Source organism: Ascaphus truei, chromosome 8 (genome assembly GCF_040206685.1).
Source record: "Ascaphus truei isolate aAscTru1 chromosome 8, aAscTru1.hap1, whole genome shotgun sequence".
In the NCBI taxonomy this organism is placed as follows: domain Eukaryota; kingdom Metazoa; phylum Chordata; class Amphibia; order Anura; family Ascaphidae; genus Ascaphus; species Ascaphus truei.
In genome coordinates this window covers 74,373,430-74,390,625 of record NC_134490.1, presented here as the reverse complement: position 1 = coordinate 74,390,625, position 17,196 = coordinate 74,373,430, and the positions used below count along the sequence as shown (strand labels likewise).

At 46.3% G+C, this 17,196-nt stretch overlaps 1 protein-coding gene across 2 annotated transcripts in view; it reads right to left on the bottom strand.

Annotated features, from left to right (window-relative positions):
* The window catches only part of SCNN1A (sodium channel epithelial 1 subunit alpha), a 34,343-nt gene extending 17,657 nt beyond the window's left edge, over nucleotides 1-16,686 (bottom strand). For both annotated transcript variants that reach the window (XR_012803626.1, XM_075612701.1), the window contains exons 1-7: nucleotides 16,208-16,686; nucleotides 13,990-14,298; nucleotides 13,159-13,429; nucleotides 12,448-12,635; nucleotides 10,001-10,110; nucleotides 4,876-5,039; nucleotides 3,624-3,722 (exon numbers count right to left, since the gene is read on the bottom strand). Coding sequence is in view for 1 of the 2 variants with exons in the window: in XM_075612701.1 (XP_075468816.1) it covers nucleotides 3,624-3,722; nucleotides 4,876-5,039; nucleotides 10,001-10,110; nucleotides 12,448-12,635; nucleotides 13,159-13,429; nucleotides 13,990-14,297 (1,140 nt within the window). In the remaining variant the exon portion in view is untranslated. The remainder of the gene's footprint in view (nucleotides 1-3,623; nucleotides 3,723-4,875; nucleotides 5,040-10,000; nucleotides 10,111-12,447; nucleotides 12,636-13,158; nucleotides 13,430-13,989; nucleotides 14,299-16,207) is intronic.
* Between the last annotated feature and the right edge of the window lie 510 nt (nucleotides 16,687-17,196).

Below are 17,196 nucleotides of genomic sequence, written 5' to 3'. Positions count from 1 at the left end.
AGGACTGGTTAAGAAAGGCTGGGACTCTTTTTAACATTAGTCAGCCCAAAGGACTGCAGGTCATGGCCGGGGATGACCAGGGTGGGGAACAGATAGACACGGGAATTTTGCCAGACCTGGATCTTCCTGACTTCCGTCAGAGGCAGAGGGAGGACCCAGCTCTGGCTAGACAATATGAGAAGGTGGTACAGGTCAACAACAAGATAATGGATGAACAGGGTGTAAAAGTGTTTCCACATTTTGAACTGTTGAATGACATTCTATATCGTGTGAATAAGGTTACACAAACAGGGGAGGTCATTCGACAGATGCTAGTCCCTAAAGGGTTGATTAAAACGGTGTTCACCCTTGCCCATATTCTCCCATGGGGTGGTCATTTGGGCAGAGATAAAACCACGGACCGCATCTCGTCCCGGTTTTATTGGCCAGGCATACATGGTGACATCATGAAACTATGTGAGACATGTACTGAATGCCAGTTAACTAGCCAAAAAGGACAGAAGCCAGCTCCCTTGGTTCCTCTGCCCTTGGTAGCTGTCCCATTCGAGAGAATTGGGGTAGATCTGGTCGGACCTTTAGAACCCTCTGCGAAGGGACATAAATTTATACTCGTTGTGGTAGATTATGCCACCAGATATCCTGAGGCCTTCCCTCTGAGATCAGCCACTGCTAAACAGGTTGCTCATAGGCTGTTCGAACTGTTTTCTAGGGTAGGACTTCCCCAAGTAATGTTAACTGACCAGGGAACAAATTTCATGGCAAAGTTAATGCAGGATGTCCTGAAGTTATTGGAGGTAAAATCCGTCCGGACCTCGGTCTACCATCCTCAGACTGATGGATTGGTAGAGAGGTTTAACCGTACTTTAAAATCTATGCTTAGGAAGTTTGTGGACACTGAAAAGCGAGCTTGGGATGAACTTCTCCCTTTCCTGTTGTTTGCGGTACGAGAAGTTCCCCAATCATCCACAGGCTTCTCCCCGTTTGAGCTCCTATATGGACGCCAACCTCGGGGTATTCTCGACCTACTGAAGGAATCCTGGGAGGAGGAGCCCTCCCCCTCCAAGAATACCCTTCAGTATGTCATAGATCTTAGAAACCGCCTAGACATGATAGGTCGGTTTGCGAAGGAAAACCTCAAATCTGCTCAAGAACGTCAAGAGAGGCAGTACAACCAAAATGCTCGCTTGAGGGTCTTCCAACCTGGGGACCAAGTGATGCTACTACTACCGACATCAGAGAGTAAACTCCTTGCGAAGTGGCAGGGTCCTTTCCAAGTTCTCCGCCGCACCGGGGAGGTGAACTATGAGATCTCTCAACCAGGGTCCAGGAAGGGTAAACAAATCTACCACGTGAACCTCCTGAAACCTTGGAAAACGATGAGATCGCTGTTCATTCACCCTCGGGAAGGAGAGACGGATTTGGGTCCAAAGCTTCCAAAGGGTAGTACGTACACTGACCATCAGGTTCCCATGGGAGAGCACTTAACAACGGAACAAAGGTCAGACCTACTTGATGTATGTGACCAGTTCTCAGATGTTTTTTCTGAGCTGCCAGGGCAGACTGATTTAGTGTCCCATAGGATTGAGACAGAACCTGGCGTAAAAGTACGGTCCCGTGCCTATAGATTGCCAGAGGGCCGAAAAGACCTGGTAGAGAGGGAGATAATAGACATGTTGGAATTGGGCGTGATCGAGGAGTCCCACAGCGAATGGTGTAGCCCTATCGTGTTGGTCCCTAAACCAGATGGGAAGGTGAGGTTTTGCGTAGATCTGCGAAAGGTAAATGCTGTATCCAGATTTGATGCATATCCAATGCCTAGGGTGGATGAATTGCTTGATTCGCTTGGTAAAGCAGAGTATATCTCCACCCTAGATCTCACGAAAGGATATTGGCAGATACCTCTAGCGGAAGAATCCAAATGCAAAACTGCCTTCGCCTCCCCTCTCGGTTTATACCAATTCGTCACTATGCCATTTGGGTTACATGGGGCTCCAGCCACGTTCCAAAGGTTAATGGACAAGGAACTACGACCCCATAGGGCATATGCCGCTGCCTACTTGGATGACATTGTCATCTGTAGCAGACACTGGCAGTCTCATATAAAAAGGTTAAGGGCAGTCCTAACGTCCTTAAGAGAAGCAGGGCTCACTGCAAATCCAAAAAAATGTGCCCTGGGTAAATCCACTACAAAGTACTTGGGCTATGCCGTTGGGGGAGGGATAGTAAGGCCACTAGCTAGCAAGGTGGCCGCCATAAAGGAAGTCCCCACCCCACAGACAAAGACACATGTCCGCTCCCTTTTGGGGTTAGCAGGGTATTACCGGCGGTTTATCTCCAATTTTTCAGAAATTTCTGCACCCCTAACAGATCTGACAAAAAAGAGTGCCCCAACCCAAGTTAAATGGTCTTGGGAGTGCCAAGACGCCTTTGACATGCTAAAAAAGTGCCTGTCAGAGGGCCTCGCTCTTCGGAGCCCAGATTTTAAAGAGCCCTTCATCATCCAGACGGATGCCTCAGAGGTAGGACTGGGAGCAGTGCTGTCTCAGCAATTTGATGGTGTTGAACACCCCATACTGTTCATCAGCTGGAAGCTGTTCCCAAGGGAAGTGAGGTATTCCGTTATTGAGAAGGAGTGCCTCGCTGTAAAATGGGCAATTGAGGCCTTGAGACATTATGTCGCCGGAGTACACTTCACCCTGGTCAGTGACCATGCGCCCTTGAAGTGGTTAAACACCATGAAGGACACAAATCCAAGGTTGACCAGGTGGTATATTGCCCTCCAACCCTTCTCGTTTGATATTCAGCATAGACCTGGAAAGGACCATGGAAATGCTGATTTTTTGTCAAGGGAAAGAGTGGAGGGTCGGGCTTCAGCCGTGTGGGACACCAGCCACACACAAACAGGGGAGGTATGTGACAGAGTGAAGTCAACTCCTATCAGTTACGCCTGGGAGACATATGTCTGAGTGCTTCATCCAGCACTCATAAGGGTTAACTCAGGGGGAAGTCAGGAAGTAAGCTGACACCTGAGAGCCAGAAAGGTAGAAAAGGATCTTGTTACCAGCAGTAGTTGGCTCTCTCAGACAAGAGCACATAGATAGATGTGTTGCTAGCCAGAAGGATACAACACTACTTACTGCAGCCAAAGTAAGATTTGTTTCATTTGTTTTCATGACTGCTTAAAAGACTGAAGGTTTGGTTATGGTTGAGCCAGCCAGCCTGCTAGATAGGTCTGCTGTGTTAGTCAGTTTTTCTCCCATCATGGAGCAGAATTTATTTTGTTAAAGGGACAGTGTACCCGCATGTTATGTTGCTGTGGAGAAATAAAGCCACTGAACGTTTTCATTTATCCTGAAACTACACGTGTGGACTGTTCCCTGACCTCGGCTACAGGCCGTCCTGCCACAGTATGGAATGAGGTTAATGTGTGACTGTATATATGTGTGTGTGTACTGAGCTATAATAAGCCCCTTCCTGTTATCTGCTGAGTGTGTGTGTGTATGTGTGTGTGTGTGTATATATATATATATATATATATATATATATATATATATATATACATACATACATACATACATACACACACTGTATATGTGTGTGTGTGTGTATATGTATAATATTACCTGCTGGGTGTAATCGCTGTTAAATATATTCTTCACATCAACATCGCTCCCATCCTCAGTGCAGTCACTATACTGCCCTCCCAAGCGACTGACTGTCTCCTGTGGGCAGCACACAAGCAATCACAGGCAACTCAATAATCAGAATGATAATGTATTCTTAAGTAGCACCAATAACCAATACCAAGATAATACTTACAATTCTTAGGTGCTCAGCCTCAGACCAATCAGTAATCCATCTCCAGCTGCTTTAAGACACACTCACTTTATGATCACAGTCAGCTCACTCACAACTGGCACACACAATTCCCTAAAACACAAGCACACACAGGCTTCACTCACACACATACACACTTTCCACCCATATCGCACACGCATGCCTTTCTCTCCCAAACATCGCTGGCACAAATAATATACACATCGTATACAAAACTCATACAACCATTTCTCTCTCACAAACACACCCCACTGCCATATCCTCGCTTACACAAAATACATCCTTGACACACACTTCTCAAATGCATATTTCAAACACCTAACATATACCCTCACACATATACATACAGCCCTCTCACACACAGCAAACACAAACAAGATGCACACGTGAAATACCTTGCACACGTGAAATACCTTACACACACATCACACAAACATACCAAGCACACAGGGGCCTATTCTCGTAGCGCCGAAGTGTGTCAATTCGGTCCCAAGAGCCCTGTCCGATCGGACAAGCTTACTTTGCTATTCTGTAAGCCTTTCTCACAAGTCCAATCTGTGTCTAAAAGGCTTTTTTTAGAAGCGGTTTCACTCCGGCTCTGCCAATCCCATCGGTTTGTCCAAAGCGCCTCCAACTCGCATTTTTTTTTTTTACTAAAACTGCTATTCTCGTGGGTCCGTTATGAACTGCGTCTAAAAACTCACATTTCGTTCACACCACCACAAGGGGGGCGAGATCGGTATTGCGAGCTACTGTACATCCCGAGCCTGAAATATGGCTCAGAAAACAAAACGCATAAGTCAGACTGGGGATGGAGTCGGCACCACCTCAGGTTATTCTACTTCAAAAGCAAATCCGCCGTTTTGTCTGTTAAACCAGGCGGTTTGTCACTTTTTATAGAAGCGGTTTAGATGTAATTTAGAGAGTAGGCCCCACGCACTTGAACACACCTCCAACATACCTTGCACGCACAACGTTCGAATAGATACCTCAAACAGCTCATGCACACGCACAGACGCACCTCAAGCACGCACACACCTTCTTCATGCTGATGGAGGTCTCCACTCCCGGCTGAATATTGAACCCTCGGTCGTCCATGAAAGCTGGTTCATTTTGTCCGTGCACAAGAATACGAGCGCCAGCCACGGAGGAGAGTAACGGGATGTAATCGTGCTGCTCCGTGTGAAGGACGAGAGTGAGACCTGAAAGGGAGCGAGTCAGAGAGAGACAACCAGAGACGTGGTGAGAAAGGTTAGAGACAGGGAGTTTGGGGATATGACAGAGAAACGGGGGAGAGGGGGGTAATATGAGAAAGGAGGGAGAGGGGGGTAATATGAGAAAGAAAGGGGGGTGATATAAGAGAAAGGAGGGAGAGGGGGGTAATATGAGAAAGGAGGGAGAGGGGGGTAATATGAGAAAGAAAGGGGGGTGAGATAAGAGAAAGGAGGGAGAGGGGGGTAATATGAGAAAGGAGGGAGAGGGGGGTAATATGAGAAAGAAAGGGGGGTGATATAAGAGAAAGGAGGGAGAGGGGGGTAATATGAGAGAAAGGAGGGAGAGGGGGTAGTATGAGAAAGAAAGGAGGGAGAAGGGGGTGATGTAAGAGAGAAAGGAGGGAGAGGGGGGTAATATGAGAAAGAAAGGAGGGAGAAGGGGGTGATGTAAGAGAAAGGAGGGAGATGGGAGGTTATATGAGAAAGGAGGGATAGGAGGATAGGAGAGAAAAAGAAGGGAAAGGGGGGATGAGAAACAAGGAAGAGAGGAATATAAGGAGGGGGAGGAGGATATGAGAATGTGGAGGGAGAGGAATATATGCAAAGGAGAAGGGAAAGGCGATATGAGAGAGAAAGGGGGATATAAGACAGAGGAGGGAAAGGGAGATATGCCAGAATACATCACAGGTTTCAACAAGGTGCATGGTGGAGGTATTCCCCATAGAAAGGGAAGTGCAAGAACAGGGGTCTGCAAACTTTCAAGGAAGAAGAGCCATTTGCAAAAAAAATCTTTGGACAAAATATTTTGAGAGATGCATGAATATGATTACACCCCCACAAACACATACATGATACTACTTATACTGTGCAACACACACACACACACACACACACACACACACACACACACACACACACACACACACACACACACACACACACTAATAAATATATATATATATATATATATATATATAGTGGGGTGGAGGGGAGAGAGTAAATAAATACACAGGACCAAGCATATTTGATTTATTTAGCTTTTTTTGACGAAAGGTGGAAATGACAATTTACTTCAACTGTTTTGCACAGAATAACAATGAAAAAAATAAATAAAATGACTTACTGTATTGTGAGAGGCATTTTCTTACCCCACATATTTTTTCCTTTCCCTAATACTGATTGAAGTAAGTTTGGTGTATATTAATGTATGTACATAATGTCTGTAATATACACCAAACTTACTTCAATCAGTATTAGGGAAAGGAAAAAACATGTGGGGTAACAAAATGCCTCTCACAATAATAAGTCATTTAATTTATTTTTTTCATAATTATTCTGTGCAAAACAGTTGAAGTAAATTGTCATTTCCACCTTTCGGCAAAAAAAAGCGAAATAAATCAAAATATGCTTGGTCCTCTGTATTTATTTACTCTCTCCCCTCCTCCCTACTCTCTCACTCAATACCCCCACACACTCAATTCTTCCCCCTCCTCCCACTCACTCAACTCCACCCCACATACACAATTCCCCCTCCCATACTCAATACCCCCCTCTCAACATTCAATAACCCCCACCCCACACTTAATAAGCCCCTCTCCCCGAATACACACACAATAACCATCCTCAAAATGCTTAGTCTCCGGCGGGGATGTTTTTCAGGCTACAAATCGAAGCCGGTTGCTTTGCTATTACAAACAAAGCATCTCTGAAAAGCCCGTCCGTGCTCTTTCGGCTCTGACTCAAGGGGAACGCACAATCTGATTGGACGACGGCTTCTTATAGTATTCTCTGCTTCATTCACAAAATAGGAGCAGACCGGACAGCCAATCAGTACGTGGGAACTTTCCTAAGCAGCCAATTGGAGCCGAGCCAGCTAGAAAAGCCGGGTCAGCGGGAAAATCAAAACAGCTAAGGGGCATGTGTAAGACTTCCACATACCCCCCCCAGCCATCCAAATGCCACCTGCTGGGCAGGCTCTACCAGGTCTGGCAGAACAAGTGACATCCCGGAGAACTGACATTGATCTCCGGACCTAGTACTCCACCTTTCCCCGCTGACCAAATGCTGTTCACACCTCTGAGCATCCTCTGGCTGTTTTGACTCCGATGTCCAGCAAACTTACCGGCGTCTATGGGTTTGCACGGGCTGCCTGTTTGGACATGGGTACCGAATATAAAAACATATTACAATACATTAAAGTATATTGTAATGCACTCTGAGTTTTGGGGGACGGAACAGAAAAGGAAAATGTTTGTCTCTTTATTTCTGCCTTATTCCCCCACACACTTTCCCTGTGACTCAGTTTGCAGAGCCCCTCCAACCTTATATACGGGTGGGGCTCCCGCAAACCATATACTGATTGTGGGTCACCTTGTCACTAGCTGGGGTACCCCCCTTAACCTAGGGATTCCCTCAGCTACAGGAATACATATTTATCCCTGTGCCTCATTCTCCTTTCTGGGCTGTGCTGAAGCAGGGTACCCTAGTGGTGAGTCGCGCTTACGTTTTCAAGGGGAGGTATTGCTGGAATAATGTGCCTACATGTATCCGAGAATCGGGCATGATTGGGTAACTCCGGACCCCAACCTCCTAGGCACATTCTGCCAATGGTTCCTCCGCAAAACCCCCCTTGAAACTCATACACTAGCAATCCCTGCTCGCTGGCATGCCCGGAAAGGGAAAAACACAAAAAATGCTTTTATTACACAAAGTACAATGTGATCATACAATGTTACTGGGTCGAAGAGCTAACTATCTGGGACCCTTATACATGGAGCAGGGGTAACCAAAACGGGCTTGACCTTTATTATAGACTGGTTACCCCCTCCCGTCACAAACACACAATAACTCCCCTTCCCCAATACACACATACAATAACTCCCCCTCCCCTACAGACACTCAATAACCCCCCCCCAATACACACACAATAACCCCCCATTCTTCAATACACACAATAACCCCCCCCCCCATCCCCCAATACACACACTCCTTACCTTGGGGGTGGCCTCCAGTGCTTCGCCAATCCCGCTGGCAAGTGTGTCAACTTCCGTCGCTGACCAGCGCACACGCGGGGGTGGAGCTTCCACTTAAGGCCGCCAGGGGAGAGCTAGGGCCCAGCAGCCAACAGAGGCCCGGACATTTGTCCCAGCTCTCTCCCGGTCGGCGGCCTTGCGTGGAAGTACCAGCCCGGGCCCTGAACTGAGCCACCAGTAGTGGCTGAAAGAGCCCAATGTGACTCGGGAGCCACAGGTTGCCGACCCCTGTGCTAGAACAAGAGGTCTTTGAAGCTGGAGGGTGGGAGGCAGCGGGAAATGTTAGGAAATTCGTCTTCACTGAAAGGGTGGTGGGATTTGCAGAAGAGCCTCCCAACAGAGGTGGTACAAGCTAGTAGAGTACAAGAATGAATAGCTGATTGGTATATGCACAAGAGGACTGGGGGACCCCCACCAGAAGCACTGGTTACCCGGCGGAGGTGGAAGGACACCTGTTGGTGTCACTGAGCAGTCGCGATCTCTGAAGCAATTAATTTTATGTGCAACTTTCCTAGACTTGCTGGTGAATGGCAGATAGATGCTGGCACTGACTTGCAAGGAAAATCATGCCTCACTCAGGCACTGCGTGACTCCAGGGCTCACAAGCACTCACTCTGAACCCCTTCAGCCCCATAGGCGGACGCATGATGGGGTTCCACAAGAGCTGCTCCCCTCTGCACATAACCAGCGTGCTAAGGGTTAATCCCTGCGTTTGCTTACTGTGGTGTTTCGTCCGCCCCACCCTATGGAAAGCTAATACCCTGGAGGACAAAGGGGCTGTGAAATCACAGCTGCATTCATTCTGAACCCCTTCAGTCTACATCTGCGTCGCCCCGATGGGCAGCAGAAGGGCAGCCAAAGGGTGTGAGCCGTTTTCTGGTGTTCGCTGAAGTTTGTTGGTGTTAAAATTGCGGTATTTCAACCTGAAACTCTCCAGCCCTTTTACCCCCTGCACCCAATTTTCCAACACTATCTGTCCATGAGATGTCTGTGAATTGACTGTATAACTCTATTCTTTTAATGTAACCATACATTGTTATAACTCTGTGCCCAGGACATACTTGAAAACGAGAGGTAACTCTCACTGTATTACTTCCTGGCAAAACATTTGTATAAATAAATAAAACTCAGACATACATAGGTTATGTACTCATACACACATAGCCCACACACTCAACTTATTCACTTACTGTCAGGGAGTATACAAGAGGGTTAAAAACGCTCTCACTTTAGCAGTCCAAAAGAACCACACGCCAGCTTGTAGGTGTGTTAGCTGACTGGAAAGAGGAGGGTTAAAAGGCAGACAGCAGATTCCTTCCTGTCTCTCAATCTGTGAGGGAACAGGTTGTAGAGAGCCTGTCAGAGGGAGAGTCTGAACTCCCTTTGGGGATACCGGCGATTAAGGACTGTCCTGTTATTTTGCAGACTGATGCTGTTTACTTTAAAGACAATATTCTGTTTTGTTTTTTGAGCATGTTCTTGAATAGCGCTGCTAGTTATACGCAGTGCTTTACAGAGACATTTTGCAGGCACAGGTCCCTGCTCCATGGAGCTTTCAATCTATGTTTTTGGTGCCTGAGGCACAGGGAAATAAAGTGACTTGCCCAAGGGCACAAGGAGCCGACAACAGGAATTGAACCAGGTTCCCCTGATTCAAACTCAGTGCCAGTCAGTGTCTTTACTCACTGAGCCGCTCCTTCTCCTCTTCTATTACCTGATAACTGCAACCTGCAACCCCTGACTCTGGGAATACAGGACTTTCATTACAAGAAAGTGGTGTGTGAACTCCTTCCTGACCATACCTACACGGCCGCTCCATCTTACTTACACATAGGTAAGGCATACAAATACCAAGATCACATACTCATACACATTTCACTCGCACTCGTATACCTCACTCACAAACAGCTCACTAACCATTTTTGATCCCTGGCATAGAGGAGCTCCACATGTTGGCGGGAGAGCCCACATTTTGTTTGAACATGTAGCAATTCCCATAGATCGCATGGTGGAAATGTGAGTAATTCCTGTTGAGACAATACAGGTTCAATTTGCCAACCATTGTCAACCGACATCTAATTTACCCTTCCCCTCTCAACCCTCCTCTCCAGCCCCATTATGTCCCCTTCCTTCTCCATATTGACCTGTACTTCCATCTGTCTTTATTTCCTTCATGCTTTCTTTTAGCCTTCCTTCTAACTCAAGCCCGTCACACTCAGAATAGGTTGGGGGCCAATTCTTAAATCTGACTGCAAGACTCGGGCCGCATCATCAGAGGGATGGAAAGTAAAAAAGAAAGTAGCCCAGGTCTAACTGACTCACATAGTCACTATAACCCCCACCTCTCTCTCTCCCCCTCTCACCCCCACCTTTCTCTCTCCCTCCTTCGCTGCCAAACTCCGGGCCGCATATCTCTGCTTTTTGGGTCATGTGTTTGACCGGCCTGTTCTAATGTTTCTTCTCCCCTACAACTAGATGTGGGCGAAGCAGTCCAAATTAGTTATCTGGAATTCCGCAGATTGTTTTGACCAAATCCATCGTCCTACCCACCATCACCACGAAAGAGAGTCTGACTAATGGCTATGCAAAGTACATTGAAATTAGTCCCATCCCACACTTCATAAAAGGATTTCTATAGCAACTATATTGAGTTGATAACCCTAAGGCCGTGGTTATACAGGAAAACGCGCGCGGCGCTGTGTGTACCGACCCGCCTAAAAAAACAACATAATAAAAACCAATAGCAGCACACATACCCGTTGCGGCGTGTGCGATTCGTGGATCTGCAGGGTAGCTGACTCCTGCACGATCTGCACATTTGTTCTTAGCTGGCGACGGCCGCATCATGTGAGCGGTTCTAGCCAATGAGGGCGAATCGCTCACGGTCACACCTCCACCACGACTCTTTGCCTCCTCTCCACCATCTCCCTAGTATAATCACTATGCTGCTCGGCAGCAGCGCTGGGTGACGTCACAGAATAGCGCTGCTGCCTTGCAGCATTTGGTATAATTGAGCCCAAGGCACCAAGCTAATAACTGGTATGGTGTCACACCCAACAGCACTAGAAGCCACAACCACTGCTTTTCTAGGCCGTAGCTCTAGCAGTGTGAGCTAAACCAGCTGCTGGGTAGCATCACTGTCACATACGTTTTAGGTGCTTTCTTCTCACACATGTAGTTAATCTAACTATTAGCGTATCTCATAGTTATCTCTGGTATGTTCCACAAGGAACATTAAACTGTCAATCAGGAAGAGGACGTGGTTTGCTTTCAAAGGAAGCCAGAGGAGGGAGCTACTACAATTACAAGTACAAGAACAAGAACTAATTTTGGTACTACATGACGGATATGCACAAAGGTGGCTAAGGAATAACAGAACATGGACAAAAACAGTCCCTGAGCCATCTGCCACAGTGTCAGACACATACTGAATTAAAATACTTTAAAAAATAAATACAACTCTACAAACTGCAGGAAGGGATTCCGCTGACTTCCCAAGTTTAAGGTACCTTATGAGGAATGGGGTATCGTGTCAGACCCAACAGGATCAGAAGTTGAAACCACACAACCTCTGTTATCTAGGACAACAGCTTTAGCAGCTGCGGCCAAGAAAAACAGTGGTTGTGGGTTCTAATTTGGGTAACCAGACGTCCTGGCCGCTCATGCACGATTGGTGCTTGCACCTGCCATTCGCCCAGGCGGAGTTGGCGCTTGTCATTCACACATGCGTGGTCGGCGCTCACCATTAGCGCATGTGCGACATTTATCCCGGTCACCCAATATGGTCACCCTAGTTCTAGTCCTGTTGGGTCTGACACCATTCCAGTCATTAGGTTGGTGCCTTAGGTTTATCAACTCTAAATAGTTTGTATGGAAATCCTTTTAGAAAGTGTTGGATGGGACTCATGCTAATTGCTATGCAAATTAGATTTAAATATCTCCCAGCCGGGTACCTCAGTTGTGCTCCTTTGTCAGCACAGGTATCTCTCCCTAGTTTGTTTGAGGGGATATATATATATACACATCTGTAGACACTATTAAATTGAAAGTCTCTCCTCAGATTAATCCGATTGCAGATTTTTAACAATCCGACAACGCATTTTGTAAGGATCGCTGTTTTTGAAGAAAAATAAATCCAAAATGGCAGATTGGCCTTTTTGAGACTGATCCGCGGCCCAAAGGAACCGAACGATCCAAAAAAATAAATTCGCCCACCTCTACCCACGAGTCTTACTACTTCTCTACTCTTTCCCCACTCTTCTATACGTATCCTCTTTCTTTCTCCCTTCCATCAAATCTCGCTCCCACTCACTCTCATGCACTTCTCTCCCCATCCCCTCTCTCCTTTCCTTTCACCCACTCACGTCTTGATACAGGAATCCTCATTAAATCTGCACGCCAAGATGAAGTTCTCGAGATTTTGTTCATTGATGGCCCCATTCTGGGGGACCCGGGCCAGGATATTTATGTAATGAAACCGGTACCATTCGCGGATTGCGTCTACGCCTGAGGAATAGGTCTGGTAGAAGCAGTCTCCCCCGGTCTCATTACACTGTCAGGAGAAGAGAGAGGATTGTTTTTTTTGGGAAGGAGGCCCAGGATCCCCAATCTTCATCTGCACCTCTCAACCCATCTGGGGATCTCTGTGGAATGTCTCCAAGTTGTGTGAGGTCTCTGGGAAATGTCTCAAAGTCCTGGGAGGTCTCTGGGGAATGTCTCAAAGTCCTGGGAGGTCTCTGGGGAATGTCTCAAAGTCCTGGGAGGTCTTTGAGTAGTCTCTACAAGTCATGGAAGGTCTCTGGGGAGTTTCTACAAGTCTTAGGAGGTTTCTTGGTTTTAATGAAGTCACGTGGTCAGTGGCTGCATGTGTGCGGGTCTCTGACTCTTGAAGTGTCTGAGTTTTTTGGGATTCCCATGTTAGTGGGAGGCGGATGCTGTGAGTGTCTGGTGGTCTCTCTTTGGTAGCACATTGGGTGGTATCTGTGAGTCTTAGGATTTCTGGAGAAATGTATAGAGATAACCAAGCTTTGGAAAAGACCTAGGCTCTATTTTGGGGCATGAACTGAGGTTCTCACCAATTTGAAGCCGATGTTCCTGTCCGTGCGTTTGACCTGCATCTCCTCCTCCTCCCTCACCCCTGTCCTAGAGCTCCGTCTCTCCCTGTGGGACCCTTCTCCAAGATACACCCTCTCGAGAGGGAAGGGAAGCGGGGGCCCTGATCGCCGCTCCCTCCTGCTGTTGGGGACCCTTCCCTGTACCCCAGTCACATTGTATTTATAGAGGTCAAATAAAGTTTGCTCGGTCACTCTGTCCAGTTCCTCCAGATCTCCCACAATTGAGCTGTACCTGAGAAAGGAGACAGTGTTTAATTACTGCATGAGCAATTTAGTTTTATCGTCTGACTTTATAACATTTGGATGCATACTTAGCTCAGATCCATGAATAAGGGGTATTGTCAGCTCACGTGTGTGCATAGGGCGTGCCTTGAATGTACATGGTATGATCTGTATGTGTAGGGTGTGTCACTTATGTATATGGTATGTGACTGTCCCATGTGTCCAGATTGTTTCTTGTATAAAAAGGGTGTCCCGTGTATAGGGCATGTCATAGTTACATAGTAGATGAGGTTGAAAAAGACATGCGTCCATCAAGTTCAACCTGTGCTAAATTTAGACAACAGATACTTCATCCTATATCCGTACTTACTTACTGATGCAGAGGTAAGTAAACAAAAATCCCCAGAGTCATATCATCCAATGATATCTCATAAGGGAAAATAAATTCCTTCCTGACTCCAAGAATTGGCAATCGGATTAATCCCTGGAAACATCTTCCATGTCCAATATGTAGAAGGTGTGCCCCATATTTACAGGTTGTGCCCCATATAGGGTGTGTTCTGTGCTTACCTGTACGGGTTTAGGGTGCACACAGTAACAGCTGGGAAGGGGAGCCTGTCAGAGTTGACGTTAAGGTTAATGCTGACCGGATAACTGAAGTACTGTCCAAATAGGAGGCCAAACTGCCAATACATGACCCCAAAGGTTCCCAGGAACAGGACTACCCAGAAGGCCGTCTTCATGCGGTTATGTTGACTGCACACCATTCGGATTGCACCATGGATGGTGGTGTTGTTACAGAAGAAATCAAAGAGCTCTCGATATGAGGAGTAAAACTCAATGAGACCCTCCTTGTGTGACTTCTCCTCCTCAGGCATCCTGACAGGAAGCATACAAATAAATATATTTACACTTACAGTATGTATATATTACCTACGGTACCTACATACTTTCTCATGATATATACAAATACAAGGGACACCAGTGATATAGATAGATAGATGTCCTGTTTTCTCCTATACAGATAGAATAGGTCACTGTAAACCAGTAACTGGGCAGACAAGAAACTCTGTTAATTAATGCTATTCATTAAGAATATGATGTCATCTCATTCTCATTACAGTGACGTAAAGACACAAAGCCTGTTATTGTTCTATTTATAAAGATAATACAGGACATTAAAGCTTATGTTACTCTTCTATAGATGAGAACATATACACCCTGTACTCAATTTTATAAACACACAGTCACACACAAGAAATCACATACAAGCAATCACACACATGTACAAACAGACACATATGCACAGTGTCCTGAATCACTACACCTTGCTCACCTCTGTTCACCGCTTCCCTCCCTTCACCAGTGGTGACTGATCGGTCAGTCGCTGCCGCGGCCGGTCAGCAGCATGGAAGCTGGGGAGCGCCATTGCTGGTCGCAGCAGTGACTGATAGGTCAGTGGGGCACTCAGCACAGGCGTCAAGGGGTACATTTTAGGCTCTTGGGATTTTTCCACCCCTGTGTGCATTAGTGCATTAGTCTAACACTATATCAATGTGTCAGTGTATTCATGTTACAGTGTATTAACTCCCTCAGGATCAACAGGACTGCATCCACAGAGCACTAGTGCCTCCACAGGGGGGTGAAGTTATGTACAAAAACCGGAAACTCTTCCATTAAATGCCCAGCTCTTTTGTGACGCCTCACATATCACCAAACTGGTTGCTAAATGCCCTTCCTGCACCCATGACATGGGATTGCGAAAGACATACAAATTACATGGGGTGGACAAAAATATTAAATACTTAGAAGCCACTGAGAGGGGGAGGGTGTGTGTGTCTGTGACACATTCATACACAAGACACTCTCTCACACCTGCCACAATGTGCATTAGAGAGCAGGGGTGGGCCGAGTACAGAAGGGCTCCAACTAGCTCTGCCCCCAGCTCTCAGAGGAGGATTCCCCCCGCCCCTCTCTCTCTGAGCGGCGGTGACTTGACCTGTCAATGACCGCCACTGCTTGTCCCAGCACTCCAGATCCGACGTTTAAGTTGTTGGGGAGCACTGCGGTGATTGACAGGTTAAGTCATCACTGCACACAGCAGATGCCAGGGGGGGGGGAATTTCAGGCATCCTGGGATTTTTCCATCCTTGCAGATTACGCTGAACCAATAACGCTAACCTAAAACCACATTATCATATTTTCCAATCGGCTGCTAACGACTGCAGTGCCGGACTCTAAACTGGCTCCTAATTCCACAAATAACCATAGTACAGCGGTGACATATCATCGCCACCGCTATTTTTTGCAATTCCGTCTCAACTCTAACACAACATAGGAAGACATACTTCCGCACACACAAATAGAAGCAGATGAGCACACAAGTACAGGAAGAAAGATGTACACGTAGGAAAACAGACATATGGACACAATCACATGGATACACACGGGACCTGATTAACCTGTAACAATCAAGTGATCCCTTCAACCCCAGACAGGACTGGAGGGGACATGTTACCGCTCATAAAATCGGAAGTGGCCCCCACTCCTTCAGAAATAATGGCTTATTGGGAGTCCTGTTGCCTTTGTAAACTCATGAGTAGCTCTTCGGGGCAAAGACTCGTTTTCCTGTCTACTTTTATATGTAGGAAGAGCTTATTCCTATTGTGTCACATGTATTACTGCTGTAAAGCGCTATGTACATGGATGGCACTATACAAATAAAGGTATACATACATAGAGACCTGAGCTGCACCCCTCCCCCTCTCCAGAAGGAAAAGTTACCTACCTGGATTCCTGCTACGCTGACTTGTTCTCTTCCTCTTCTCAGCTTTTCTTTTGCAATTGTTTTTGTTCTGTATCTTTCCCTCTTTCTGTCGTCTCTATATGAATCACTCTCACTCACTGCTTCTCTCTCTCATGGTTTCTCTCCCTTCCAATCTTTGTCCGGATCTCTGGGTTCTGTATCTCAATGCGTGGATCACTATCTCTCTCTATGCATTATTCTCTTGTCTTAGAGAGTAGTCGCTTGTCATAGGGATTCTATATCTCTTGCTACCTTTGTCTGCCTTTTAAGGTCTCTTCGCAGGTCACTTTGTCTCTGGATTTATACTGACTGTTTCCCTTTTGGTGTCTCTCTCTGTCTAACTTTCTCTCCTGTGGTTCAGCTGGACCGAGCTAAGTTTGAACTGGTTTTTTTCCAGTTGAATCTGGCAGTCCCATCTCTAAGCACCTGTACCTCCCTTCTCCCTCCTCCTTCTGCTTCCTCCCTCCTCCTGCTTCTCACCTGTGGAAACATACCAGTACAGTAAACCTTAATTTGCATCACAAAAACAACCTAAAGAAAGTCTTCTGTAAACATGATAGACACATTGTGTGCAACCTGACTCTGTGTTATTATGAGTTCAGCTCAGCTTTTTTTTAAGTTTCACTTTTTGGAGATATACAGTCAGAAATGCAGTATAGACACACATGGTGTATGAGTAAGCACATATACAAACACACTGGTGTGTGTGTGTATATATATATATATTAAACAAGGACAGATGGCACTCACATAAAAATAAAAGATAGGTGCTTATCCCATAGGTATTGGATAGGTAACAGAGTTCCTTACCAGGCAGACCAGGAGATCCAGGACCACGCAGCAAGAAAAGAGACAGCACTCCTGGTAAAGTCCAAAACGATGTATTTAAAAGGCACAATCAACCGACGTTTCGGTCCTAACAACAGAACCTTTCTCAAGGGAGTGCTGAGATATATATATACACACACACA